General features: G+C 54.8%; 9 protein-coding genes across 9 annotated transcripts; 6 read left to right on the top strand and 3 right to left on the bottom strand.

Annotated features, from left to right (window-relative positions):
* Window positions 1-1025: 1025 nt before the first annotated feature.
* On the top strand, window positions 1026-3048 carry BBA_05049 (uncharacterized protein; the record flags this gene model as incomplete). Its single annotated transcript, XM_008600146.1, has 2 exons — window positions 1026-1076; window positions 1219-3048. The coding sequence occupies 2 exons, from the start codon at window positions 1026-1028 to the stop codon at window positions 3046-3048; spliced, it is 1881 nt and encodes a 626-aa protein (XP_008598368.1).
* A 921-nt stretch (window positions 3049-3969) lies between these two features.
* Window positions 3970-7075, top strand: BBA_05048 (small s protein; the record flags this gene model as incomplete). The annotated part of the gene is made up of 2 exons (XM_008600145.1): window positions 3970-4403; window positions 4489-7075. 2 exons carry the CDS (start codon window positions 3970-3972, stop codon window positions 7073-7075), a joined length of 3021 nt encoding a protein of 1006 aa, XP_008598367.1.
* Window positions 7076-7123: 48 nt separating this feature from the next.
* Window positions 7124-8368, bottom strand: BBA_05047 (D-isomer specific 2-hydroxyacid dehydrogenase; the record flags this gene model as incomplete). The annotated part of the gene is made up of 4 exons (XM_008600144.1): window positions 7124-7724; window positions 7789-7868; window positions 7953-7974; window positions 8040-8368. 4 exons carry the CDS (start codon window positions 8366-8368, stop codon window positions 7124-7126), a joined length of 1032 nt encoding a protein of 343 aa, XP_008598366.1.
* Window positions 8369-9534: 1166 nt separating this feature from the next.
* Window positions 9535-11256, top strand: BBA_05046 (serine carboxypeptidase S28; the record flags this gene model as incomplete). Its single annotated transcript, XM_008600143.1, has 2 exons — window positions 9535-10727; window positions 10800-11256. The coding sequence occupies 2 exons, from the start codon at window positions 9535-9537 to the stop codon at window positions 11254-11256; spliced, it is 1650 nt and encodes a 549-aa protein (XP_008598365.1).
* A 1549-nt stretch (window positions 11257-12805) lies between these two features.
* BBA_05045 (uncharacterized protein) lies at window positions 12806-13739 on the top strand (the record flags this gene model as incomplete). The annotated part of the gene is made up of 2 exons (XM_008600142.1): window positions 12806-13278; window positions 13343-13739. 2 exons carry the CDS (start codon window positions 12806-12808, stop codon window positions 13737-13739), a joined length of 870 nt encoding a protein of 289 aa, XP_008598364.1.
* Window positions 13740-16135: 2396 nt separating this feature from the next.
* On the bottom strand, window positions 16136-17978 carry BBA_05044 (FAD monooxygenase; the record flags this gene model as incomplete). The annotated part of the gene is made up of 5 exons (XM_008600141.1): window positions 16136-16881; window positions 16956-17510; window positions 17597-17716; window positions 17797-17862; window positions 17921-17978. The coding sequence occupies 5 exons, from the start codon at window positions 17976-17978 to the stop codon at window positions 16136-16138; spliced, it is 1545 nt and encodes a 514-aa protein (XP_008598363.1).
* Window positions 17979-20001: 2023 nt separating this feature from the next.
* Window positions 20002-22127, top strand: BBA_05043 (taurine catabolism dioxygenase TauD; the record flags this gene model as incomplete). The annotated part of the gene is made up of 3 exons (XM_008600140.1): window positions 20002-20500; window positions 20559-20941; window positions 21000-22127. 3 exons carry the CDS (start codon window positions 20002-20004, stop codon window positions 22125-22127), a joined length of 2010 nt encoding a protein of 669 aa, XP_008598362.1.
* A 910-nt stretch (window positions 22128-23037) lies between these two features.
* BBA_05042 (artemis protein) lies at window positions 23038-24821 on the top strand (the record flags this gene model as incomplete). Its single annotated transcript, XM_008600139.1, has 5 exons — window positions 23038-23044; window positions 23109-23413; window positions 23472-23809; window positions 23889-24226; window positions 24313-24821. 5 exons carry the CDS (start codon window positions 23038-23040, stop codon window positions 24819-24821), a joined length of 1497 nt encoding a protein of 498 aa, XP_008598361.1.
* A 104-nt stretch (window positions 24822-24925) lies between these two features.
* BBA_05041 (ATP-dependent RNA helicase MAK5) lies at window positions 24926-27325 on the bottom strand (the record flags this gene model as incomplete). The annotated part of the gene is made up of 1 exon (XM_008600138.1): window positions 24926-27325. One exon carries the CDS (start codon window positions 27323-27325, stop codon window positions 24926-24928), a length of 2400 nt encoding a protein of 799 aa, XP_008598360.1.
* Window positions 27326-27953: the final 628 nt, after the last annotated feature.

The following is a 27953-nucleotide window of genomic DNA, read 5'->3' as shown; positions in this document are numbered from 1 at the left end:
CTGGGTGAGGCGAAGTTTGCTAATCCCGACTTGCTCTGTCACTTTTTTTTTTTTAAGACTTCTTTCATATTGTTCTCGCTTCAAAAGGCCGCATCGGTTGGGCAGCGGTTGGCTGAGCATTAAAAGTGCTTGCCTAGTGTTTTGTTTTGTGCCGTGCTTGGCGGCTCTGTGCAGAATTTTCGTCATACGGATATGTACAACCTGACAAGTACCTTGGTGTCATTATTTAAGTGCGACGGTAGTCATTACTTTGATTTTTAGTTTTTCCATTTCCTCTTTTTTTGACATTTTCTACATTTTCCTTTCATCTTTCCCCCGTTTTGTCTGGCGGTCTGTCGATACCGCCTTAGATCCAGCCCCCTCACGCCGGGTACAGTGGGTAATTTGGTGGAGTTATAGTGGACAGCTCTTGGCTCCTAAAGGACTGTTTGTGGGTACCTCGCACAGTTCGTGCTACTTGGTATTATCCAAAGTATCGCCTATCTACCTATCCAGGTAAGGGAGTAGCCAGCCTCTATCCTCGACAACCCGGCATCGTCTTATTCACCGACACTTGTCTAACAAATCTTTTGCTAAAATAGGCACGATTTGGTTAGAGCAGAAGAGTCGGCAATCACTTGTTACTGGTTCGATAGAAGCAAGTGGTACATCCATATTCCGCCATTTCCCGCCTGATCTAGCTGACTACCGAACACCTTCGACCTGTACAGTTTCAGCTGGCCTGGTCTTTTTTTCAGCGCACCTTGCGACCATCTTTCAGCGACCCTCGACTGTTTCTAGCAGTCTCGTGCACCCTGCAAGATTCAGCCTCGTGGCGCGATTTCGGCACTAATACAGACCGGCAAACGGGCGACCAGGTACCCCTCGCAGCTTCATTCGGTATTGGAACATACGACGGCCTCCTGTCACAGACTCCGACAGAAGCTTTGCCTTCTCCCCTCGCTTCTTTTTCTTGTCTCCTCGACAAGCTAAAAACACCAGCTGCGAGCACACATTTTGGCAACTCGTCATTGGGCTCGCCCGCCATGGAACAGACCGTCACCATTGTCAACAACTCGGGCAAGATTATCAGCACTGTAAGCGCCATTCCGCCTCACCTTTAATCCCCCGCACCGATGCCTTTTTCCTTATCCCCGCCACAACTACCGGCCTCATTTCCGCGATCGACATGCCATATTAGTAGCTAACCTGCGAATTTTGCTCATCTCCTCTCTCTAGGGGAAGCAGCTGTTTTCAATATTTAAAGAAGCAAAGGCTGCCTATAGCGAAAAGAAGGACGACGTCAGGGCTGAGCGTGCACTCCAACGCGCAAACACATTCGACGGCACCGCAGGTGTTGCCAGAAGTGTTCCGCACGCGCCCTCTATCCAACGAGCGCCTTCTGTCCAATATAATGAGGTCGAATACCGTCCTCGCACCTTGAGTCGCGCTCAGACCGCCTACTATGTCGAGGACGCTGAGCGAGCGCCAACAGTCTACTATGCCCAAGAGGACCAATACACATTACATGACCAACAGAGACGCAGTTCCTACGATGCTGCCAGTGTTGCAAGCTCACGCCGCAGTCACCGCACAAGAACTTCCCATCATGGAACCCACAGACCACGAAGTACTCGTGCACCCTCGGAATACTCGGTCGCCTTGACAGAGGACAACCTGAAAACGCACAGCCAGGCCGCCAGCACCCGGCCTTCCAGACCCCCGACCACCATGTCACGGTACCGCAGTCCCTATGCCGAGACGGTTCCCATGGGCCAGTCCAATATGGACCTTACGATAGTTGAGCGCAGCGTCTATCAACCCGCCCAACCGAGGCAGCCCTCTATAGTTCAAAGAACGAGATCCGAGTCTCAGATCGGAGCCCTCGTGCCACAACACGAAGCTCCTGGCTCGCAGTACGGAGCTCTGGTCCCTCAGTCTGGGGCTCTTGTGCCGCAGCCAAAGAAGAAAAAGATTGATATGAATCTAGCCTACGGCAACATTCCCCCTGATCTTGCCGAACGAACCGATCTTGCCGAGGACTCTGGAGAGGCTACAGCGCTGGTACGCAAGATCGAGAGCTTGCTAGACGAAGCAAACTGCGTCCACCACTCTGCCCAGGCAATGATTAAACATCTCCAAGAAAAGCCCGACGCCGCTGCCGCTGTCGCACTAACTTTGAGTGAGTTATCTACTGCTGCCGCCAAAATGTCACCAGCAGTCCTCGGTCTCCTCAAAGGCGGTTCGCCCGCCGTCTTTGCTCTCTTGGCCTCTCCTCAGTTTCTCATCGCCTCTGGTCTCGCTGTCGGCGTCACCGTAGTCATGTTTGGCGGTTGGAAGATTGTCAAGAGGGTGCAACAAGAACGCGCCATGCAACAAGCTGCCCTCGCCTACCAGCCGCTTCCCGCCATCGAGGAGCCCGAGCCCATGGAAAGGCCGCCACTGCAGCGCGCACAAACGTATGCTGGCGAATATGATGTCTATGACGGCTATGATGGCTATGATGAGGCTCTTGTCCTTGGCGACGAGCTCAGCACTATTGAGTCCTGGCGCCGAGGCATCGAGCCATTTGGCGACGGCGAGAGCGCTGACATGGAGCTCATTACCCCCGAGGCCGACCGCGCCACCCGTGCCGATCCGCGCGACCGCTACGAAGACCAGGGCGACCTTGACGACACCCGCTCGCATCACAGCAGCCGCACCCACCGCACCAGCAAAACTAGCAAGACGAGTAAGACGAGTAAGACGAGTAAGACGAGCAAGACGAGCGGGACGAGCGGGACGAGCGGGACGCACCGATCGCACAAGTCGCACAAATCCCACCATTCGAGCAGGAGGGACGACGAAGAAGACCGCAAGAGCAGCAGGGGCTCGACCCGCGAAGGGTCCACGACGAGCAGCAAGCACAGGTCGCGCACCGATGACGGCCGCAGCAGTCGCCACCGTAGCCGCGACGACGTCGACTTGCCCGTCCGCCCCAAGGCGCAGCGTCAGGAGAGTGATCTCTTCAAGAGCTTGTTCAGGAGAAAGAACAAGGACGCAAGCCGCAGCCAGCTCGTCGTTGCGTAAACCATGCGTGTATGATGTTTCTGTGCCTTTTTTTTTTCCTTTCACTCTTACACCGTGCCATTTGGAATGGTATGCAAATAACAAACGACAACATTACGATAATGACACCTCTTCCCCTGAGCGAAATATGTTTTCTGGATATACGGTCTTGTCCATGGCACAAGGCCATTTTTTATTTGACTTTTCTTATATATGCGATCCGCAGTTTGTAATCTGCATTCTTATTCCGCGGTTTGTCGCACCGTGTACATCTGTTTGCTTGGTATAAAGATGTAGAAATCTAGAGCTTATATCTTGGCCCTTCTTCCGCGTGTCCATTTCATAAATAACCCTTGTCAACAGCAGCTGTTCTTTTGTGCCTCACATACAACGCCTCTCTGCGCACAGGTACGCCGCGGGTCGGTCTGGTTTTAACGAGGCTCAGACCTCGGCCCAAGATATAGTCCAGATTGAGCGCTGTACGCAGTAAGTCCCCAGATGTCCGTGCAGAGGCAGAAGCAATGAATCATGTAGTTGGACAGAGTCACTACTGATATGTAAGGTGTGAGATTGCAATAAACAAGAATATTTGATTCAGGCACTCTGGAAAAACTGCCAGACTTCAATCCCAACAGCGGCTTCAGTGGCTTGACGAGAGCCTTGTTCAACTCCCGCTAATTGCATACGTGAATAAGCCGCTTTCAAACTGGATCTCGGCAACCTGCTTACATCCCACGCAGTCTCTTCTTTCCATTGTTACACCAAACACATTCTGTTGTGCACATTTTGTTGTTCAGACCACACTTTTTATCGCCAACCCAACCATCGCGGGGTTTTTCTTTTTCTGACGAGATACCACATGCTCATGCTAGATCGCCCGTAAAAAAATAGAAATTAGAAAATATATATACACCAGAGAAGCGCTCCATTACATGCTATAAAATGGACGCTGCCACACCCATCCTCCGCCGCAGCGACGCTGCTGCCGTGCTCGCGTTCCTCAAAGCGGCGACGGCAGTCTTTGCGGCTGCCTGGTCAGAGCAGCAGCACAGTCTTGGCAATGACGACGACGTCGACAATGACGATTCGGAGAACAAGTACAAACTTGCGCCTTACTGGTCCATTACCCAACAGGGTGGCCGTCTTCGCGAGGCCTTGGCCGTCGTGGCGGCCGTTGACGAGACTCACGGTGCAGGCGTGTCTGTCGATTTGCTGCGCGCATGTGTCAAGATTGGTCGGGATGTCGTGCTGCGCCTTGATCGACGGGAAAAGGCTGCGGAAAAGGCATGGACGTGGAGTCTGGTTGACCTGGCTGTGCTTGGGGAGCGACTGGACGACTTGGTTCAGCGAGCGCGTGACTTTGAACAGTCGGTCTTGTGAGTTTGTTGCGCATCAACGCCATGATCTTTGGAATCATGTGGATTCGACTGAGGGTTTCTTGGGCTGACACGATGCTTATAGTACCGCGGAGCAGCTTCGGAACCTTGAACAGAAGCTCTCGATCCGTCTCTCGCCTGATGCTCCGTCGAGCGACGAGTACTTCAACGGCGAGCACGTTCCGCCCACGAAGCCTGAAGCGCAAGAGCCGCAGACTGAGCTCGAGCGGACCCCAAAAGGACCACACCAGCATGGAGAACCTCCGCGGCTCGTGTCGCCGGATATCCTAAACGACTTTATCCTCGAGGGGCTCGCGTACAAGAGCATGCACGACCGTGAAGAAGAGGTCGCAGAGGCACACGCCACGACGTTTGACTGGGTCTTTGCCGACGAACCAAGCGTCCGAGACGACGGCAACGACCTGGCCACGAAGCACAGTCTAAAGAACTGGCTCTCCACGGCCGAGTCGGGCCCGATATACTGGATCACGGGCAAGCCCGGATCCGGCAAGTCGACGTTTATGCGGTACCTGTTTCAGCACGCCGCAACCACTCGCTGCCTGGAGGCCTGGAGCGGCGGCGGCGACCGGCCGCTGCTCGTCGCCGGCTTCTTCTTCTGGACCAGCGGCCCGCGCGAGCAGCGCTCCCAGTCCGGGCTGCTGCGCTCGCTGCTGCACCAGCTCTTCTCCGCGCACCCAAACTACATTGCGGCCTCGGTGCCGGCCCTCTGGGCAAAGCTGCGCAACATGTCAACTAAAGAGCGCATTCGAGTCCGGCTGGAGTGGACGCCCGAGGAGCTGCTGTCGGCGTTTTTGGCGTTTATCGAGGCGGCGGCGGCGAGGGAAAAGATGAGGATCTGCCTGTTTGTCGACGGCATGGATGAGTTTGAGGGCGACCACGCCATGATGATTCATCTGTTTAGGAGCTTGGCTACGGGAAAGAGGGCGGATAATGTCAAAATGTGCCTGTCGTCCCGGCCGTGGGCCGTGTTCCGGGATGCATTCGAGTTTGCGGTGCCCAATCTCAAGCTGCAGGAGCTGACATGTGGAGATATGCGGCAGTACGTGTCTGAGACGTTGGCGCAGAGCGATGATGTGAATTACATTCTGCGGCAGGATACGGACAAGGGCTCTCAATTTGTGGAGGCGCTCATTGACCGCGCAGACGGCGTGTTCCTGTGGGTTCGGCTCGCCGTCGAAAGGGTGCTGGAGAGGTTTACCAAGGAAGAGGGGATGCAGGGTCTGAGAGACATTCTTGCGGCGCTGCCGGCAGATTTAGACGAGCTGTTTACGAAGCTGCTCTTTCAGGACCAGACAGCAGAAGAGCTTGAGCAGTCTGCAGCCCTGTACAGCCTGATGCGGGCTCGGGAGGAGGTTGCTGATTTTGTGCGCAATGACGACGCCAATAGCTTGACAGTCTGGGAGCTTGCATTCGCTCTCTACAAGCAGGACGATGAGTTGGCTCTCGGTCGAGTAGCTGTCAAGGAACCTACAGACGACTACATTGCTCAGCGCAGCGCAGCGACCATTGCCGTCATCAAGCAGCGCTTCTCTGGCATGCTCAATCTTCACATTCGCAAACGCGCCGGCCACTTTGGCAGCATCTCGCGCCGCGGCTCCTCCTCGAGCACCGAGTACACTGCGCGCGACAGAGCCCGCAGCCGCATCGTCTACAGCCACCGCACCGTGCGCGACTGGCTCGTCTCCTGCCCGGGCGTCCACGACCGGCTCATGCAGCAGCAGCGGCAGCCCGCCAGCTTCGACCCGGACCTACGCCTACTACGCTCCTACGTGCTGCAGATGCGGCGGCCCCTCGGGCGCTTCGAGCGCCACCGCGTGCTCGACGACTGGTGGCCAGACATTACGCTCGCGCTGACGCACGCGCGGCGCGTCCGCGCCGACCCGGACCGCCTGCAGCGCGGCTTCGTCAACGCGCTCGACCACGTCGTCGGCCGCTACTGGCTGCGGAAACGCGGGGGCGACCCGTACGACCACTGGGCGCGCAGCGCGTACGGCAGCTTCGAGGCGCGCGGCAAGGCAGCGCCGATATGGCAGCCCTTTCTGGGCCTCGCCGTCAAGTTTGGCCTGCGGCGGTACGTGGTCGAGGAGCTGGCCGCGCGGCGACAACGCCAACGCCAACAAGACGAGGAGGACGGCGGCGGCGACGTATCCGACGCCATGAAGAAGCTGCAAGTCGACGATGCGGTGCCGCTGCTGGCCTACGCGACCGAGTACCTGTGCTCGCGCAAAAGAACCATTTTCCCGCTCTCCGACCCGGCGCTCGTCGAGGACCTGCTGCTGCTGCGGACCGAGAGCTCCTTCCTCAACCCGGGCGCCAACCACGTCTACCTGGATTTCGTTACGCGGACGGACACGACGCCGTGGCTGGCGGTGCTGCGTCACCTGCGGGATGCGCGACGGCGCCGGTGGATCAGGCTGTATGACGTGGACCCCGAGGGCACGCGGCGGTGGGTACAGATTGTGCGCTCGTTTCTCGAGGTGGGCGGTGCGGAGCCGGACGCCCTCGTGGTGGCGGATGGGTGGGATCCGGAAATCACGGCCGAGGGCGTGCTGGAGCTGCTCGACGATACGTATGGCGATGCTGAGATTCGGGCGTTGAGGGAGTTGCTGCATGGCTTGCAGCAGAAGAATGGGAAGCAGATTGCTGTATGATGACCCAAGTTTATTCATTATCCTTTGGTTTTGTGCCTGCTTGATCTTCTAGTATCCTTCTTTTCTATTGATTAAATTCATCAGTCTTTCTCCATTGCTGAACCTGGTCAAATTGGCCAACAGCACCTCAAACACCCTTTCCATGTACTTTGACGAGCCACCGCTCACATGCGGCGTAATGATGACATTTTTTGCGCGCCAAAGCGGATGGTCCTCCGGCAGCGGCTCCGGATCCGTGACATCGAGCGCCGCGCCGCGAATCACGCCCCTTTCCAGCGCATCCACCAAGTCGTCCGTGTCGACAATCGGCCCGCGGCCTATATTTGACACAAACGTCTTGTTGACGCGCAGCACCTCGAATTCGGCGTGCGCCACCAGTCCCCGCGTCTGGGGCGTCAGCGGCAGGGCCACTACCAGCAGATCGAGCCCGGAGCCGAGAAACGCGTGCAGCTCGGCGGTGGAGCCGCCGGCGAACCAGCGGTCGGGGAGGGCGCCGCTGGGGTCGCCGAGGCCCGGCGGCGCGTAGGAGTCGTCGCGCCGCGAGGAGGGCGTGCGGCGGGGGTGCAGCGTATAGGCGTGGACGAGCATCCCCATGGCCTTGCAGAGGCGGGCGACTTGCCGACCAACGCTGCCGTAACCGAGGATTCCTCTGCGAAAAGGTGTTAGTGGGGGAGGAGGGTGGCTTTGGTGGGTGAGAGGGGCAAAACTTGCACTCGCTGGCCGACAGAGTCGTCTGTAGGGGTTTTAGATGGTTGCCATTTGCGTTGGTGTTGGTTCTCAAGGTATTCAGGTACTGCAAAAGTGTCAGCAAAGTTTAGGTTAGGATTGACAGCGGCGGGGACGTACGACGATGCTGGAAGGCGAGAAAGGTGCTCACCACCCACTCGGATATTTGTGGTCTAAAAGAAGCAAATTAGCTGATCCATTGACATATTTGCTCTTCGAGAGAGCGCATGATGCATACCCATGTACACCACTTGCGGTGCAGAATGATATCTTGGTGTCGTCAAAAATTGGTTTCCCAACGAGACCATCCGCGCCAGCCGACGTTAGTTGAAACAGCTCCAGTTTCTTGGCCTGCTCTACCGAGGGCAGGTTGAAAGTCGTTCCCAATGCCAGCGTGGCATCTGCCCAAGGGTCCGTCGCCTCGGCGTCGTAGTGCTGCACCTTGAGGTCGGGGAAGCGGGCGTGGAGGCGATCTAAAGCGTCTTTGGGGAGAGGGCGAGGATCCGCGAGGACCAGCTTGTGGCCTCTGAGGGTCTTATTCGGTGGTGGTAATTTGATTAGCGTCATGATAGTACTAATTGTAAAGAGGCGTTGTTTTGATTGCGGAGTTGACGTTGGCAATGAACGTGGGCATGCCGATAATGAGCTGGAAACGTGGGGAAGTTGAGCTCGCACGTCATACTATCCATATTAGCGTGCGTACTTTGTACAGTGGGTTCAATAAATAGACAATAAATAGATGTCAGCCATTATCACCTAGTGCGCGGGACAATACCATGTATTGAAAAATATATTGAATATCTATTGATAGATTGATTTCATGCTCAACTGTTTTCACGAGAAAATTTTGGGCACTTTTGCCAAGAAAAATCGTGAGCAAGATGATGGTGATTGGGATTCTTGCATTCCTGCGGGCATGCACTGGCACCAAGACGCTGCTTTTGAGGATGAGGTTCAGCTGTGAGCAACGATTGTATATGAGGGGTTGATAGTCGAAAGAGTGCAGAAGTCGTTATAGAATGTCTCGGACATTTTCGTAGCGGCGATTGTTGTTGAGACAGGTCGGGTACGAGTCCCTGACAACTGGGCAGGGCCTGCAAGCCAAGCGCCGTGTGTGCCTGGTGTGCCTGGTGTGCCTGGAAGCCGGATGTGACGAGTTTGAAACATGCATCAAAGTCCTAATGATAAACAAACTACTTTGCAGGGTGACATGGTCTCGCAGAAAAGAATTGCCGACATCACCAGACCAGGCAATACCATCTCAACAGGCTGAAGAAGATGAAGATGTACTGGTACCTTGACCCTAAACTGAAAGGGCGCTGCAAAGCCGTCAGTTATTGTTTAGTGGCACCTACACGTGGCTACAGTGGGGAGATGTACAGTGGGGAGTCAAAAGCTGTAGGTAAAAGCCACTGTAGGTAAGGTAGGGTCACTGAAACCCTTGTTACAGTGGTAGCTCGCGCTATAAAGGCACCTAAAGGTCGGAACGCTACCCGTTTCAGTGGTGCTTCGGCCCCGCCAACCCCCGCTTCCCGCCCCCCACGACGCTAATAATAAAGTGAGCTTCTCCAAACCTAGCGCCCGCCTATTACTAAATCATCCAGAATGAAATAAGAAAGCTCCTCCGCCGACCTCGCAGCATCCATCTTCCTATAACTGCTCACCTTCCTTTCTCGCTGTCGTTGCCCCGAGGAACACGTCTCTCACTACAAGACGCTCAATTGCCTCCCGGGATGCGACTTTCGCTGCAGCTCCTCTCCGGCGTTTGCCAGGTCGGCACCGCCGCTGCCGCTTTTTACGCCACCGCGCCCACCTTCCTTCAGGCCTTGAGCGTCAACCAGGACGAGACACCGCCCGACGTGCGCCCTGCCATCAAGGCCTACAATTTTTCCGTCCCCGTCGACCACTTCCACAACGAGACCAAGTACGCGCCGCACTCGGACGCCGCCTACCCGCTGCGCTACTGGCTCGACGACTCGCACTACCGCCCCGGCGGGCCCGTCATCGTCCTGCACTCGGGCGAGTTTGACAGCGCCGGCCGCCTCGCATACCTCGACCATGGCATCGTCCCCATCCTGGCCAAGGCGACGGGAGGCCTCGGCCTCATCCTCGAGCATAGGTACTATGGCACCAGCTGGCCCGTCCCCGACGCGACCACCGCCAACATGCGCTTCCTCACCACGGACCAGGCCCTCGCCGACACGGCCTACTTTGCCCAGCACGTTACCTTTCCCGGGCTCGAGCACGCGCAACTAAACGCATCTCACACGCCTTGGATCATCTACGGCGGGTCGTACGCCGGCGGCTTCGCGGCCATGGCGCGCAAGCTATACCCAGACGTCTTTTGGGGCGCCATATCCTCCTCGGGCGTCACGGCCGCCGTCGACAAGTTTTGGGAGTACCACGAGGCCTTTCGCAACTTTGCGCCCGCTGGCTGCTCAGATGCCCAGCAGGCCCTCACCGGTATTGTCGACGCCGTCTTATTCGGCGGCAAGCAGTACGAGGTTGACGATCTGAAGAAGATGTTTCACCTCGACGGCCTGCAAGACGACGAGTTTGCGCACCTCATCACCGGACCCATCAGCGGCCTGCAGTCGACCAACTGGGCGACCGAGGACGACGCCGACGAGCTGAGCTTCTACTGCGCCGCCATTACGTCGGCCGCGCGCCTCTTTGCGAGCACCGCGCACCTTGAGCACAAGGCGAGGCACTTTACAAAGCTGGGCGGCCACGGTCACGACCTCGAGCTGCGGTCCGCGCAGCTACTCAACTGGGCCGGCTACATTCGCAACATGGTCAAAAAGGCCAAAAGGTCTTCCTGCAAGGGCCTCTCGACCGCAGAATGCTACTCAAATCGCCACGCGCCCGACGAGACAGCCATCTCCAACAACATGTACCGTCCTTGGTTGTGGCAGACGTGTACCGAGTGAGTGACTTTTTACTACCTGCGTCGCGCCAGAAAGAAACAAGTAAAAACCCGCTAACAAGTGACAAACAGATGGGGCTACTTTGTCAATGGCGAGCACACTCCCAAGGACCGTCGGCCCATCCTCTCGCGCGCCGCCACCGTCGACTATGCCACCGTCAACTGCCGCCGCTTCTTCAACATCACCACGCCCCCAGACGTGGACATCATCAACAAGCACGGCAGCTTCAACTTTAGCTACCCCCGGCTTGCCATTATTGACGGCAAGCAGGACCCCTGGCGCGCCGCGACGCCGCACGCCGACGGCCTGCCGGAGCGCGCGTCCACAGTTTCGGAGCCGTACCTGCTGATTGACTGGGGCGTGCACCACTGGGACGAGTTTGGCCCGCGGCCGGGTCTGGATGAGGAGGGCTTGCCGCCAAAGCAAGTCGTTGACAATCAGCAGCAGCAGGTGGAGTTTGTCAAGGCGTGGCTGAAGGAGTGGAACGTGACGAAAGAGCAGGAGGGTTCTGGTTCTGTGGAACTATGATGAACAAGGAACGGCAAATACAAATCATGAAAGATTTTGAATACAGACAAGGACGAGTTGATATCTTCCTCAAAACAGCTACCTCTCCGGCTATACTCAGCTATGGTCACGAATACGGCGTTTCTAAAATCAAATCAAAAACGAAGAAAAGAAAGCAGAAATCAAGCTGGGATTGCATTTGAATACACTGTGCTGGATGGCTGCAACTGCGCATCAATTAAAAAAAAGGTTGTTGACCAAAATCTCGCTTTCCTCGGGGCCGACCTCGTGCAAGGGCCAGTGTTGTCGCGCAGCGTCACGGAGCTAGGCCGGGCCTCCGAACCAGGTTCCCGCCTTTGCTTACCATCAGCCAAGCCTCTTGGCAATGTATATTTGATGCCAATGTTATCTTGGCTATGTCTCTCTTTTTTTTTTTTCCTCTTGGCGCTGTGGTGCTTCCCCTTGACCCGTCATCCGAATAGGCGTTGTGCCGCGCCTTATCAATCGCTCGCGATTATTATCGGCGCATCGGCCGTGAAACTTTTTTTTTTTCTTCTTTGCCCACCTTGACAGGCTGAACGAGCCCCATGGGCCGTTATCGGCACGTCAAATACGAGCTGGGGTAAATAATCAATCTGCGCTGCTATAGCATATATGTGAACGGGCGTATAGCCTTATAACGGGTTGTTTACACATTGACACGGCCCTATTACTCCATCTGGGGTTATATTTCGCATTGGGTCCATTGACGCATCTCGGAGCGAAAATCTACCTCGACGTGATCGATTCTATCCTGCGGCACCAAGAAGAAAAGACAACATCTTTTGTCTCGGCAATGATCGTGTCTCGGGAAATGAGCCAAGGCCCAATTATGGAACCGATGCCAACGCGCAAAAAGTCCCCCCCCCCCCTTCTGCCCCGGGGCAGCAGCGCCACAAACCAAAAAAAGGAAAGAAAAACATTTTTGTCTCGACAGATGATCCGTAAAAAGGCTACGGATACTGGCCAGTAGCCTTTCGAGGTTTGCTAGCTCTGTCTGAAGTGATTGAAAGTGGCGCGCGCTGGTGGCTGTCAAATCTCGCAAAAAAGGGGCTATGATTGTTCGCTGACGCTTCTTTCTGCCTTCGATTTTTGCCTGACCCCTGGCTTGGGAATGGCTCGGTGACTTGGTATGTAACCCTTAGCAGGGCACATGGCGTGACAGCTCGATTACCGAATCGCGACTCTCCTTTTCACGGTTTGTGCTCTCCCATACACCTTTGCTTGTCTGTCGTCATACACCCTTACTTGTCTTGTCGTCATTGCTTCTTTTTGCGGGCTCGCTTTGCGCCAAATATTGTCAGGTTATCCAAAAAGAAAAGGGCGACACGACCACTCTTTTTCTAGATACGGAGCTCGACCACTCTTTTTCTAGATACGGAGCTCCCAGCAAGGAACAACAACTTCGAACCCCGGTTCATCCCCCCCCTTCTCCCCACGCGCCGAATTGTCTCTCCCGCTCGCAAGGTAAGCGGCAATCGCCGCAGGGGAGCGCTGTTTTTTCGCAGCATATGAAGAAGACGCAGATGACATGTCGCGTCCGTACTCGAGCAGCACGACTGCCTCGCGCGTGGCCGGAGGGATACCGTCGCGCGCGCACCGCGCCGCACCCAGGACGCTGATCCCCGAGGGAGCGGATCATAATAATGGCCCGTCCCAGCGCACCTTTTTTAGCACGCTGAGCATCCGGTCCGGCGGAGGGATGGCGAAGCGGCTGTCTGGTCGGCCGTCGCAGCCCTCGACCTTTTACAGCGAGGCCACGCCGCCGGGCTCGTCGCAAGGGTTTGAGCCCGAGCCGCAAGACACCTATGACGGCCGGTACGACCACGTGGCGCCACCGGCGCCGCTACCTGTCGCGACGATCTGTGGCATTCGGCGGCGCCGATTTTTGATTGTGCTATGGGTGGTTGTTATAGCAATCATAATCGCCATCGCTGTTCCGGTGGGCGTTGTTTTCGGATTGCGGCGCAGTCGCCACAAGAACGAGTCTACGAACGCGACGAGGTACGACTTGCGCGAGAGAGGAAAAAGAAAAATAAAGTGTAGCAATGTCTGACGTGAATTGTAGCACAACCTCGCTTGCATCTTTTGCTTCAAGTACGGCTCCCGCCGCAACCACGTCGACCGCCTCCCCAAGCGCCGCGTCGACGACGACGACGAGCGTCGTGGCCTGCCCCGACGCCAACAACACGCTGTACCTCGTGCCCGACAGTCAAAAGACATTCAGACGCTTCTGCGGCATCGACTACAGCGGAGTCGACCAGGCGCGCGACCTGGGCAGCGTGTGGACCACGACGGTGCAGGAGTGCATCTTGCGGTGCGCCGACTTTTCGGGCTGCACGGCGTGTGGATGGGGCGTCATCGCCGACGACCCGGGCAGCGAGCACCGCTGCTGGCTCAAGGCGGACCTAAAGGCATTGTACGGTGCTCGTCCAGGCTGGGATCTTGCGATATTGGAGCAGTGATTTATATTTTTATTTTTTTCGTTGGTGTGGCTGGCTTGGTTTAGCTGCTTTTGTCTTGATACCCTAGATGCATGTAAGAGGGTGGTGGTGGCGGTGGCTGTGATTGCACCAAAAAAAAAAGCGCGGGCTGCCAAGTCATTTTGAAGCGATTGATAATATTATACTGTAGCGACTACATCTAATGTTGTAATATATAATAATATAATTATAATCCATATATATGTTTGACTGTCCATCTCATGTTGTGCACATGCTTAATCCCATCGTGCGACGTAAATCAGCGCGGCATGGTTGTTAGTTAGTCCCGATCGATCTACGCAAGAAAAGCGCGATCCGGCCATGCCGCACCCAGCATAATACTGATAAAGGACCACCAAAAAGAGACATGGACCTGCCTTTTTTTTTCCGATTTCGGAAACCAAATAGGTAAGCTCGACGACCCTGTTCTCAAGCGCATGTACCTGTTCACATGGTGGGCAGGGGGGGGGGGGGGTTCAATGTCATGCTACTGGTCTATTTAGCCGAAACGTCCCCGTTGGAGAATAAGCGGGGACTTTGCTTTGTCGCGTGGATTCGTGGGCTAAATATTTTTACCTTACTCATTCGCCCGCCTTGACTGGACTGGACCCGCCTAGCTTCTTTTCCCATCTCTATTTATTACTCCGTTCATCGTCAAAACGGGTCCCAACTGCAGTCTTGGCTGCTACTTTTGGTGAAAGCTATCATGGCGGACGGGGTCCGAATCCTTCGTTGATTACACCGCCAGAGGCGCCTCCAAGTCGCCTTCTTTCTCCTGGCTCGCCCGCCCGCTTGTCCGGCCGCGTCGTTCGTTCGTTGGCAAAAGTGCAACAACATCCACCACCACAGCCAAATTTTCTCCTCAAAAATACTTGCTGGCATCATCAGACCGGCGCGCCCATGATAGATGGGGCTCCGGGCCGCAACGCCGTCGCCGACCAACTTTCTTCACCGTAGTCTGCATACCAGCACCTCGACCGCGCAGGTCGCCACGTCCATGTACCTATACTCGACGGCTGCAGGACGAACCCCGCCGCGAAACACCATGACCGAGACGGAGCGGCAGCAGCAGCAAGCTGGAGAGGCTGCTGCAGAAGCTCATGCAGCTGGCGCCGCGCAAATGGAGGAGGGAGGAAGAGTAAGAGTATGCGGCGGCGGAGGCGGCGGGAGCGGCGGTGGATGCGGGCGGTGGTGGACGAACGGCAAGACGGGAATGTTTGCCGGGTGGTCCTGGGGCTGCACCTGCACCTCGCTGTATTCGCGAGCTTGTGGGATAAGTACGTAGAACGGGTCGCATTTGTGCCGCGGCCAGGCGGCCTGCCTGTAAGGTAAATATGTATCATGTTGTGGAATTTTTTTTTTTTGCGAGTGTCAGCAAGGTTCCCCAGCTGGACGAATCGCTTTTTTCCAAGGGCCATCCATGGTCTGGGGTTTGACGAGCCTGCAGGAAAATTGTCAGATCGTGGCGTCGCGCACCGACATTCCGCGTTCCTGTGTATATGGGACCAATCAGACTTTTTACTATTCTTTATTATTATCATTTTTTATTATTATTTAGTCTCGAGCGAATTATTAATCGCAACTATTACATTGTGAGCATTTTCGACAGCTGGAACATGAAACACGCCTGTTGCGTGGACTTTTCTAGACGAGTTAGTTAGGTTGTTTATTGATCCACCTAAAAGGCTCGTTGGAGCCAGCGCTAATAACAGGCCACTATTTTTTTTTGGCCATACCTAACGGCCCTACCAGGCACTGACTCTGCACTGTGATGCACGGCTTCTCCTATTACGCGTCCTTTCTTTGATTCTTTCTCGACAACCACTGACTCGCAACATTCATCAACGAGTCGAACAGGAACAGGAGGGTCAGCTAGACAAATTAATGTCAAGCTTCTTTGGAAGGTTAAAAAAAAAGTGGCCTGGTCTGGTCCTCCGGTGGTCTTCTGTTTCTGCCCGACAGATAGCGCGGCTAGCCTTTGCGAAAGCATGTCTCACAAAACGGCTATCCCACCTCGCTTCCGTGTCATGGTAACCGAGATATCAGGGTCGTTATCGTCTCTCTGGTCCTCTGTTTCTCTTGGGAAAATTCTCCATAAAAATCACAACAGTAGATTGTAAACTGACGTGACACATGAACAAGGTCAGGCTATTTTACTTGCGTGATTCGGTAGCAATGAATCGAAAATATTGGGTAAGGAAAGATGGAATCGGGCAATACGGACTCTTCTGAAACACGCAGCAAAGGGCGGCATGAATCGAATCGTTCTCAAGGATGCGAATTGAACTGGAACTTTCGTTTATTCTTTGTTGTTTTTTTAAAAGTACATGGAGAATCTAATAATACCAGTCCTGCCATCATTACTCATCATCTCTATTTTACGCATTGAAAACTTTGTTTAGGTGCGACTCGCAAGCATCCAGGCTTTCACTGACAAAGGCAATATACATGTCTGGGCGAACCACGACGTGAAAGACATCGTCCGCCGTGACCCAGTCTCCCGTAAATGTGTTTGTAGCGGTAGCATCGGAGCTTGCTCCCGCCGGAAGAATAGAGTAGCGAGTGACGGGAAGCTCCGACTCCTTGGCAGCTTGCGCCTTGCCAATGGACAATAGCAGGTACTTTCCGTAGCTCGCTTCCGAGTACAGACGCTTCTCCTCCTCCTCTCCCCCGGAGCGGAGGAGGGGCTTGATGACCATGTCTGGACAGCGGAAGCCTGCCTTCCAGATGCCGTGCTCCGACTGCTCGACAAGAGGCGAGCCGTAGGCCTCGTACGAGACGCCCATGCCGGTAATGTATCCTGCATTCTTCTCAATGGTGCCAACGTACGTCTTGGCCTCGCGGACAGTGTCGCGCACAAGTCTGGCCGCGACGTCAATGACACCCTGAGCGGTGCTTCGGCGCTCCGTGTCATAGCTGAGCAGCAGCCTCTGGACGGCCTCCTTGGGGAGGTTGGGCTGGTTAACCACCATGGCGAGTCGCCAGGCAAGGTTGAACGAGTCTGCGATGCCCGTGTTTAAGCCCTGACCGCCATTGACAGAGTGTACGTGCGCCGCATCACCTCCTAGGAAAATGCGACCAGCGCCGTCCTTGGAAATGAATGTGGATGCAATTCTCTCCTTGACTATATGAGTGCCTTGTTAGTCGACATTTTTCAAATTCACACACACCACCAGGGTTTATGCGCTCTTCACTCACCATCGAATGTGCTGTACCACTCCGTCTTGGTGAATTCAACCTTGTGAGGAGCCATGTGGTCCTTGATGGACTGCTGCGCGCGCTCGAGCGAAACCTCGCCGTCGAGCAGCACGTAGAAGCGGCACAGGCCACGCTCACGGGGGATCCACGACACGCGCGACTGGCCGTTGAGCTGAAAGGTGATGATTTCGGGGCAGCGGGGAAAGTCAGTCTCGATAAAGGTGTCGAGGACGGACCACAGCATCTCGGGCTTGCCACCGCTAAAGGTGGCGCCAATAGCCGCGCGAACCATGGAACGCGCGCCGTCGGCGCCGAGGGCGTACTTGCTGCGAATCTTGCGGCCGGTGCTCGTCACGACGTCGACGCCGGCGTCGTCTTCGGCAATGGACGTGACCTGCTCCGAGTAGTGGACAGAGTCGCCCAGCTTCTCGGCCAGCACCCTCTCGACGACTGGCTGGCCGAGCATGAGGAAGTTTTTGTGCAGCGTGTGCTCGAGGCCGACCCACCAGTCGTTTTGTCGAGACTTGAACTCGCCATCTCCAAATGTCGAGCTGGCTATTGGTGGTGGTGATGATTGGTGGTTAGCTTTGTTTGATGACGTGGTTTGGGGCGCGCCCTGGCAAAGACTTGGTGGTACCCACTGTTGCATTTAATGCCCTGGGGTAGCAACTCGCCAAGGAGATCGGCAACCTCGAGGTACTGCTGCGTTCTGGCATTCAATGCATCTGCACGGCCTAACTCAAGACTTGCAGGCTTGGCGTCTGTTTTTTTTTTTTCCTCTCAAGTCAGTCTTCAGACGACTTTTTTTTTTCGGTTTATTTTTGTTACCGGGCAAACATACCGAGGACACAGACAGAGACTCCGAGTCTCTTCAACAGCAGCGCAGTTGCAAGGCCAGTTGGTCCTCCTTCACACAAAAGTTAGACGGGAACCACTTAATTAAAGCTTTCAAGTAAAAAGCATACCGCCGCAGATGGCAACGTCAACAACAGTAGAAGCGCTTTCTTCAGTAATAGCAGACATTGTGAAAAAAAGAAGGGGAAAAAAAAGTAAATAGAGCCAAAATTTGAGTGTAATTGTCGTGGATAAAACTTGTCCTGGAGCGAGCAAGTATAAATATCAACTGTTTTCGAGTTGCAGAGTCATGTACTGGTGTCAAAAGCAAAGATTCCTAAAAAAAACCTTCTATTGCTCGGGCATCGTTGTCGTAAACAGCTTAGCCACGTAGCAATTATCAACTTACAAAGGCAGCGTTCCACTTCATGTCCGTCTTGTCATGCAACAGAAAGCTTGGCCATCATGAGACATGGCTTCGGTCATCCCACGGAGCCCAGGCACGTCTTGGCCCTGTCAAGTCGGCCGTTCGATACACGCAGGGATGTCAAAAAGATCCTTAATCTGCAGAGCAATGGCACCGGAAAATAAACATGGCCAGTCATTGGTGGCTCCTGGTACGTTTTTGCCCCGTAATCTGCGGGACAAGAAAGAAGCTTACACGCAATCGCGCGCCGCATCGCCGCCACTACAATATTCATAGACCTGCCCACATGCTCCCCCGTCCACTTTCCACTTTCCCATCATCGTGGCCGATGGTGTGTCATATCGTGTTGTCTGGGGGGAGGGGGAGAGGGACCATGATCAATTAGACTTTTGTGAGACTTGAGACTGACTAGTTCTCACCGATCTTTCCGCCATCCCATCTACAGGGCTTTTTTAAAAGTGATCATGACAAGGCTTTCATCGAACAGGGTCGGACCACCTGGGATAATTGTTTAGGCAAAACTCCGCCTCGTTTCTGATGTTGCAATGGGGGCTCCAGTTTTGCGGGCGCGCCGGCGAATGCGTCTCAGCGCCGGCTTATTGAACACGGTCAAGAGCGGCGCCGCGGTCTCGGTCTGACGGATGACGGCCGCGGCGATTACTTGCAGTGCAGAATGAGGCCCAACGGCAAGATTGCCATATAGTAGCGGCACCATCATTTACCACTAGTTGGTGGAAGAAAAATCTTTATTCCGATGCTGACACATAAACTAGCCTGCTAGAACATGCTTAAGCCGCTACGGCCAACTTGCTAATTCATTTCCGCCTCTCAGCTAGTATTCCGAAGTCAACACGTGACTACCTACCTAGTTAGTTCCGTTGACTAAGCCAGTAAAACCCCGAAACGGCCAACCCGTCCGTACTAATAGCAACACTGTCAGTATTATACTGTTAGTATTATACTGTCGGTATTATAATTGGCAACAGGGGGCGTGGGGGGTCACAAATCGATCATCTAACTGACTTTGGCAGCTGCAGCAAAGAAGCGAATGCAAAGTAGTAAAGAGAAGAGAAAAAATTATAACTCTCGAAATATAGCTCTGGATTGCTAATGCATTCTCGGACTGTCGTATAATTTCATTTGAGGTCTCTCGCCACGGCCCTGCAGCGCGAGTCGGGTTTTTTGTGGCAATTTACTGGTCGCTACTAGCTAGTCAACTAGGTAGTCAACGTCGAAACATAGAGTCTGCCCTGTGTTAATAAGCTCCAGTTTCTGCAACTCCACTCCGCGAGTGGGAACAACGCAATTTTATCGGCCAAAAGAAAACGGGAATCTCCATCGTAATAAGGGGACCCAAATAACATTGATGCGTCAGCTCGGCGCACGACTTGGTGATGGGCCTTGGAGCCTTGAGCCTGCGTGCGCGGTTCCCTCCTTGGCCCTCCTTGTCTCTCCTTGCGTGGAGACATACCCGCAGGGCTATCCCCTGCGGCCATCCCGCCTGCCTCTTTCGAACAATGGATTGCTCTTTTCTCCCAAGGCGTTAGCTGACTCTGGAGCTAACTCTGGAGCTGACGTTGCGCGTTTAGTACCTACCATCTGATCCGTCTTGATTCATGTTTCCTCACAGACTTGCTCAAACATGTAAATATATATATCACTGCTTATCCTGAACTAGTCCATACCGAGTCCTAGTGTATCATCGTTGATCAAGCAGTTTAATTCAACCTCTCTCATCATAACTCTACCTACCTCTCTCTCTTTGCTTTCCTTTCCTTTCCCACAATGGCAGCAGCAGTCAGCACCTCAGACTCGATATTCGTCAAAGCCTTCAACTCTCCTCCTCAAACCCCTCCCAAGATGGCCGTCGAAGGATCTGGAGCTTCATCACCGCTGGCGGCAAAGCTCTCCGTCTTTTCCTCAGCTACGCCTTCCTCTGCAGAACTCGATGCCGCTTCACTGGAAACTGCCGCCAAGGTTCTCCAGATTATTGATCGTTATCGCCTTCGCAAAGGCTCTAGCGAAACCACAAAGGCTGATGAAGGTGCTCTCAAATTCTTGGCCCTCATCTACAGCCATGTCAAGGCTAAGGAAGTTATCCCCATGTGCCTTCCGGCCTTTCCTTTCAAATCTCCCAACTCAGTCTCCAAAGTGCTTGGAAAGCTTCCCGACAGAGCCGAGGATTTGGCACTCGCCCACCTCAACGGCATTTGCGCGTCTATCCAGCGCGTATACGCCCCTGGCGCCAAACTCACAATCATCTCCGACGGTCTGGTATACAATGGTACGAATAACGAAATCATTTCATACAACGCAAAAATCAATGCTAACTCTACTTTCAGATCTCCTAGGAGTCGCAGACAAGGATGTTTGGGCATACGGAGAGTCGCTCCGTAAACTCGCTATTGAGCGGGAATATACAAACATTGCATTCTGCCGTCTGCGCGATCTCGTCAACATCGATCTTCCAGACGAGCTAGACGAGATTACCTATGTTTCCAACGCAACCAACTTCCGCCGCGCTTTGCTGAACCGATTCAGCCGACCAGACTGGAACTGGAAGGAGGTCAGCCAAAACGAAGACGTTTGCCTCACATATCGGGGCTACATCAGATTCCTTGAAACCGATCTGCAGCATGTATACCCAGTTGGCGAGAACCGTTCCAAGACGAAATTCAAGCGCGGTACCGAGGCTATTGCTCGCGAAATGTTGGCTCGCGGCGAGGTGAGCAATTCCTGCCAGCCAGGACAATTCAAAACCCAGGATACTAACATCACTGCAGGCCTTTGCAAATGCGGTTCGCAAGCGATACGGTGACTACGTCCGTCTCTCTATCCACCCTTCCACTGGCGCCACCAAGCTGTCCATCAGCCTTCTGCCGACGACCAGCACCTTTACAACTCCCTGGCACTGCAGTGTCGCATACATGCTAGACGGAACTGTTACTAGTGGAATGCGCTCCGACTTGGAAAAGGACGAAAAACTCGAGCTGGTATACGAGAACGACAGACCCAGCTATTTCCGTGAAAAGTCTGATCTCTTCTCCTGGGCGGAAGAAAAGGGCGGCATCGAATGCAAGCCCATTTATCCTTCTGGGTGGATGATTACCCCCAAGAAGGGGCCCAAGGCGTTGGCCTTGCCTGACATTGATGCCAAAAAGGTTCGCACCCTTGCCGAGCACAACTCGCCCGTCATCATGCGAGGCTTCGCAAACACCATCAACCGCGATTTATATCTGGAAAAGGCCCACGAGTTTGGCACACCCCTCCCCTGGAAGTTTGGTCTAATCCTCGAGGTCAAGGATCAGGGCGCCAACACTGCTGGCCTGAACAATGTCCTGTCAGCCGAGTGGATGCCTTTCCACTTTGATGGACTCTTCAAGACGGTCAAGCAGATCAACGACAAGGGCGAAGAGTCCCTCGTGTCGGTGCCACCCAAATTCCAGTTCTTCATTGGCGCCTCTGCCTCTCCCAAAGACACGGGCTTTACGCTCTTCTCCTCCTCTACCAACTTCTTCAGATGCCTGCCCTCTTGGGTCGACATTGAGGACCTCAAGACCAAGACCTGGTCTGTGCAGACGTCTTCGTTTGACGCGACTGCCATGACGGGAATCCCTCTGGTTAGCTCGCACCCGACGACAGGCAAGCCATGCCTGCGATACCACGAGCCCTGGCCTTCGACCAAGACGGCATTCGATCCGACACATGTGGCCATTGAGGGCCTGTCAGAGGCTGACAGCGCAAAGCTCTGCGAGGCCATTGACGAGACCCTGCATGACCGTCGCGTTGCCTACTACCACGCCTGGGAAAAGGGCGATGTGGTTGTCAATGACAACATCCTGATGATGCACACTCGCAGTGACTTCCAGGGTGGCTGTGATCGTGAGCTGTGGCGCATTCACTTCGACTGATTGGTTAGTCATGTGCGAGCGGGACTCATTTGTGACGAGAATCTTTTGAACTGTAAAAAGAGAATATGCATTTGTCTATAGAGTAGCCATGAAATTAGAATCTGATTTGCCTGTTGTCAATATTTCCCGAATTATTATTAATATAGTGCATGTCGAATCGTCGATGTATCAAGTGGGGACCAGCTCGTTTCTGGTGGCGTCTAACCCTGCCTCTACATCTCGGATAGCAAACGCCCAAACACGCTGATTTTCGTTGATGGGGACACTACAATGCGATAATAAGCTGTAGTTTTGCCAGGTTTGGCGCACAGAGACGAAGAACATGTCGACATTTGCCGGATTAGTGCCCGAGTTTCCAGAAATCAAAAGTAAGCTTGTTCACGCATCGTCAAACCGCCCTCCAAGCACATACACTTACCAGCAATCATCAAGTTGATTTTTTTCGTCGGGTCCAAGGGCAGGCACCGCCTTTGGCATGCTTTCTCAGCCATATTCATAGCGACCACCTCGCTGGTCTGGATACGCTGCGCTCACCATTGTAAGAACAAACAAAAAAAACACCAAGGGCTGGGCTTGGCCGCGTGCGGGAAGCTAACGGGCCCCCCTAAAAAAAAAGCGTCTACTGTTCGGCCGCTACGCGCGAGATATTGCTGAGGCTAGAGCGGTACCCATGCCGTATCAACTATGCCAAGGGAGTGTTGGAGGCGAGGCAGCAAACATATAAGCATTTGAGCACTTTGCTGGTGAGTTCGCTCGGGGGTTAGGGTTCGCGGCTGTGCGAGAGAGGTGGGTTGGTTGACTGTCGCGATAGAGGCCAATTCCGCTGGAAACACCCACGACGCTGGAGCTAGCCCCCAGTTTGGAGATGCAGGTGACGTTGTTTGACGCGAATCACTGTCCGGGGGCGGTCATGTTTTGTGAGTCCAAACGATGAGAGGGCTGTTTTACGTTTGAGGGGCTAACCTGTCCCCGTTTTGGCAGTGATTGAGCGCAATGACACGGCAATTTTATATACCGGGGATCTACGCAGTGAACCATGGTTCGTCAATTCAATTGTCAGACATCCAACTCTAATTGAATATACTTCGGGCATTCGCAGACTGGACAAAATCTATCTCGACACATCCTTTACGAAAAATATCCCTTTTCAGACCAAGCAAGAGGGCATCGCAGAGCTGCTACGCAAAGTAGCATCATATCCGCCTGACACTGTGTTTTATTTCCAAACATGGACATATGGCTACGAGGAAGTCTGGCTCGCACTCTCCAAAGCCTTGAAATCTCCAGTAAAACTACTCGCACGACTCGGTCCCCTGGTTACCATTTGATGCTGAATGATGGCAGATACACGTTGACGAGTACAAGATGAGGATATATACGTCTTTGTCAAGTAAAATCGGCGACCACCGCTTCGCGTCGCTGACGGGCTACATGTGCGGCAATGCGTGGCATCCCGGTTGCTTGACAACGGACGAGAGCGCGCGCCTACACAGCTGCGAAAAGGGCAACTTGTGCTCCGTTGCGAGCCGACCAAACGTTGTCAAGATACAGCCGATTGTGGCGCATCTTGCAAACGGGACCGACATTGCAGAGGCTGGAGTGGGCGGGGGAGGAAACGACTTTCAGCGAGATGCTGAGCTGGGGTCCTTGTCTCCTCAAGATTTCCGCGCCCTTCAGGAACTGTATGTCTTTTTTGACTCCATTCTTCTTTTCGCAGCACAACTACACAAGCGCGCAGCCGCTAAATTTGCTACGGCCTAGAATCAAACGGACTGGAAAAGGCCACGACGGCTTTTTAGAGTCTCTAGCCCAGAAGATGGCTTCAGGACGCGACATGCCGCTCGGGCTGGCAATGAATCAGTTTGGAGAACATCTCACGGCGAGCATAGAAAAGCTGAGTGGCATGCCATCACCACCCGAGCGCACCGATAGCTCGGCCAATACAACACTGCCAGCCAGCCAAGCAGGTTTGCCGTGTGTGATTCGCTTTCCCTACGCTCGACACTCTTCCTACGAGGAGCTTTGCCATTTCGTCGACGCCTTTAAGCCACGCGACGTATGGCCCTGCACAGAAAATGCCCAGCAATGGTGGCGCAAAGGTAACAAAAACAAATTGCAACAGGGCACAACTTGCCGTGCGGTACAAATAAAAAAAACCTTTCACACTAACTTGGGCTGCTGGTAGGGTACTCTATTGCCTCGTACTTTGGCGAGTTTTGCTCCGGCAACGTCTTTGCATACGACAGAATGGTAAAGGAGACGTATCCGGAACCTCCACCGCCGCAGGAGGATGAGGATGAGGACGAGGACGCGCATGATACGCAGACGACTGGGCGGGTATCCGTGGTGGCTTTTGGAGAAGAAGAAGCCCCATTGTCGTCGCCTGTAAAGGCGTGCTTGCTGTCTGAAAGCCGTGGCCGGGATGATGTGGGAGACGACGACGACGACGATCGGCCGGACTCGACTCCAAAGAGGGCGCGGCGGGCTGACGACACGGCCGGCCAGGACGAGTCGCAGCAGCACAGCGTGGCGTCGCACATGACGGAGACGGACTCTGCGGTCCGCTGGGAGGCGTACACTCGCACTCTGGCTAGGCTGCACGACGACGATGACGACGACGATGATGATGATGGGGGCTCGTTGTCTTTGCTTTCAACGACGGATCATCACAGCAAGGTGGAACAAGAACTGTAGGGCTTGACTTTGCAAGATGCTAAAAAAGATCGCTTGCGGTCATGTGCTATATATACAATTTTTTTTTAAAAAAAGGAAAAAAAATCACATATCCTTCTTTTTGTCTACAGTGTCATGCCGAAACCCAGCCCAAACGAATCGTCGCCGCCCAGAAAGAGTCCTCCCACCGTTGCCTTTTCCTTTTCCCTAATCAATTTGGCCATGTCGACGCGTCCGCCCGCCACGTAGCGCTCGCTGACGCCCAAATTGATGCGACGCGCCAAGTCCTCGCGCAGCTGCGCGCGCAGCGCCCCCATTTCGGCCTTGCTCAGCGCCGCGGCCTCTTTCTCCTTGCGCTTGCGCCCACCCCCGCGACCGCCTCGGAACCCTGCGCCGCCGCCGCCGTTGTTCGTCTCAAACTCGTCTTCGTCGTACTCGACGCCGAGCTCGTCGGCCGCGCCGCGCAGCCACGCGTCCTCGCTGTGCGCTTTTTCCTTTGCCAGCACCGCGTCCGCCAGCTTCTTGGACAGGTCGGCGCGGGGCTTGAGCCGCGCGACAATCTTCTTGTCAAGCGGCAGCGTCTCAATAATGTGGTTGTATGACTTGGAGGAGGAGGAGGAGGAGCCTCGCTGCTGCTGCTGCTGCTGCCGCTTCGCGTGGACTTTGGCGGCGAGGCGCCGCGTGGGGAGCACCTCGTCGGGCCCGCAGAGTAGGACGCTGACGCCGGCGCGGGCGCCGCGCGCGGTGCGCCCGGAGCGGTGCACGTAGGTGTCGGCGGTGCGCGGCACGTGGTAGTGCAAGACGAGGTCGACGGCGTGAATGTCGAGGCCGCGCGCGGCAACGTCGGTGGCGACGAGCACGCTGCCCGGGGTGGCGGCGAAGCGCTCGAGGGAGCGCAGCCGCGCCTTTTGCGCCATTTGCGAGTGCAGCGGCTGCGCGGGCACGTTGAGGTTCTGCAAAAAGGGCGCGACGCGCCGCACCGCCGAGATGGAGTTTGCAAAGACGAGCGTGCGGCGGCCGGGGTTCAGGAGCAGCACCGAGTACAGGTACAGGTCCTTTTCCATGGCGCCGCACTCAATGAGGCCTTCACGCAGACCCTCTGCCATTTGCTCGACGGGGTTGGCGTCGATAAACTTGGGCTGGCCGCGAAACTTGAGGCACTGCATCAAGTACGCCATCTTTTCCTCGTCTGTGGCGCCTTGGCTCGCCGACGGGCGCGTCTTGCCCGCCAGCTTGGTCTGCAGGCCCTTGTCAAACGTGGCCGAAAAGACGAGCGTCTGCCTAGGCGGCGGATGGCGCGCGTCTGCGTCCTCATCCTCTTCTTCAGAGAAATCCTCGTCATCGCTAGAGTCGTCCTCCGCCTCTGGATCGCGACGGTCCAGCGCCCCGATGATCAGCTCCGCCTCCTTGAACTGGCCCGCCTTGAACAGCCTGTCTGCCTCGTCGACAACCAGAAACTGAATCCTGCAAAACTCGTCCTGCAGCTTCATGTTGCCGTCGAGCACCTCCCACAGGCGGCCGGGCGTGCCAATCACAATGTCCGCCTTGGCCAGCTGCCGCTGCTGCTTCTGGATGCTCAGCCCGCCCGTCACCACGCACACGTACGGCGCCGCCGCCGTCGGCAGCCCGTCGCACAGCGCCTTGATGTGGTCGCCAATCTGCTTGGCCAGCTCGCGCGTCGGGCTCAGAATCACTGCTATCGGACCTTTGCGCTCCTTTTTGGCCTCGGCCTCGGCCTCGTCCTCCTCGTCGGTGCTCTGGTGCAGCTCCAGCCAGCGCTCGACAATCGGGATGCCAAAGGCCAGCGTCTTGCCAGAGCCTGTCTGCGCCTTGCCGATGACATCGGCGCCGCCCGTTATGTGTGGAATCGTCTGCTCCTGAATCTCGGTCGGGCTGGCAAAGCCCAGCTTGCCAATGGCCGAGACGGTCGCAGGCGAGAGGTTCAGCGCAACCCATTTCTTCAGATCCAGGCCGCTGTCGTCGTATTCGTCATTTGCATTCATCAGCACGCCAAAAGGATTCGTGTGCACGTCGCCTTTTTGCTTCTTGCTCGTCTGTGCCTCTAGTTTGCGGTCTTGCGCATTCGGCGTCGCCGTCTTTTTTTTCGTCTTCTTCTCTGTCTTTGATTTCGCATCCTGCGCCTTCGCTTTTTTCGTCTCCTTGCCAGTATCCGTCTCGTTGGTTTTTCCGTTCACCTTATTGTTGTCGTCGTCGCCGTCATCGCCGTCATCGCCAAAACCTTCAAACACTTCGCCGTCGTCGCCGTCCGCCTCTTGGTCCTTGGCCACCGCCGCCTTACCCGCCGGCGTGTCTGCCACGAAAAAGGTTACGCGGTCGCCCTCCCTGACGACGTCGACACCCTCAATGACTTCGAGGCCGCCAAAGTCCTCGCCAAAGGTCTGCCAGGCCAGCGAGCTGGCATCCTCGACGCAATGGCGGGGAGTGCTGGCCTTGCCGCTTTTGCTGCGCTTCGCATTGGGCCCGGCGGCAGGCTGTTGCTTGCGTTTTTTGCTCAGCGGAGCCATCGCTGTGCGTGCTGGGGATGGCGTGCTGAAATGACTGCAGTAAATGTCCCGTACAGTATGCAGTTGGTGCGCAGGAGAATTTCTATAAATTCCTTTCAAGGCGACCTCCAGGTCTGACAAGAAAAAGTTCATTAGAGGCGGGTCACAATTTTTTTTTAGAGCTGTCGGCGGTCGGTGCCACTCGCGCCGATCCACCGACATGGTACCAGTGGTACCACCCACCTTTCAACATGGATCATCTGTATAATTCAAAAACTTCGAATAGAATCTCTTTACTTACCAACTAGCTCTACAATGACATTAATATATTCGGCTCCTCAGAAAGCACAGCTTCCCTTGCTTATACAATTCGAACTGTGTCGTCATCACTACAAATATCACCTAATCTCATATCAGCAACAGCTGATCAATAATATCTCCAGTCACAAGAAGAATGTACTTGATTTTGGTTTAACAAAGAAGATTCAAGTGTAGATTTAGAGTCTCTTTCCTGAGAGCAACTAATACATGCTGCGCCATCCAGGCCTAAAGCAGCCAAGCAATTTTGACCCATTAACAAACATGATCATAATACAATTCCAGCTACATCCGTTATTACCCCGTCTAGGTCCTTTCTCGTCTATAGCTT

The sequence above is a fragment of the Beauveria bassiana genome (assembly GCF_000280675.1).
Source record: "Beauveria bassiana ARSEF 2860 unplaced genomic scaffold BBA_S00012, whole genome shotgun sequence".
Lineage (NCBI taxonomy): Eukaryota > Fungi > Ascomycota > Sordariomycetes > Hypocreales > Cordycipitaceae > Beauveria > Beauveria bassiana.
The sequence above is the reverse complement of the archived record's forward strand: the minus strand, read 5'-3'. Positions and strand labels throughout refer to the sequence as shown.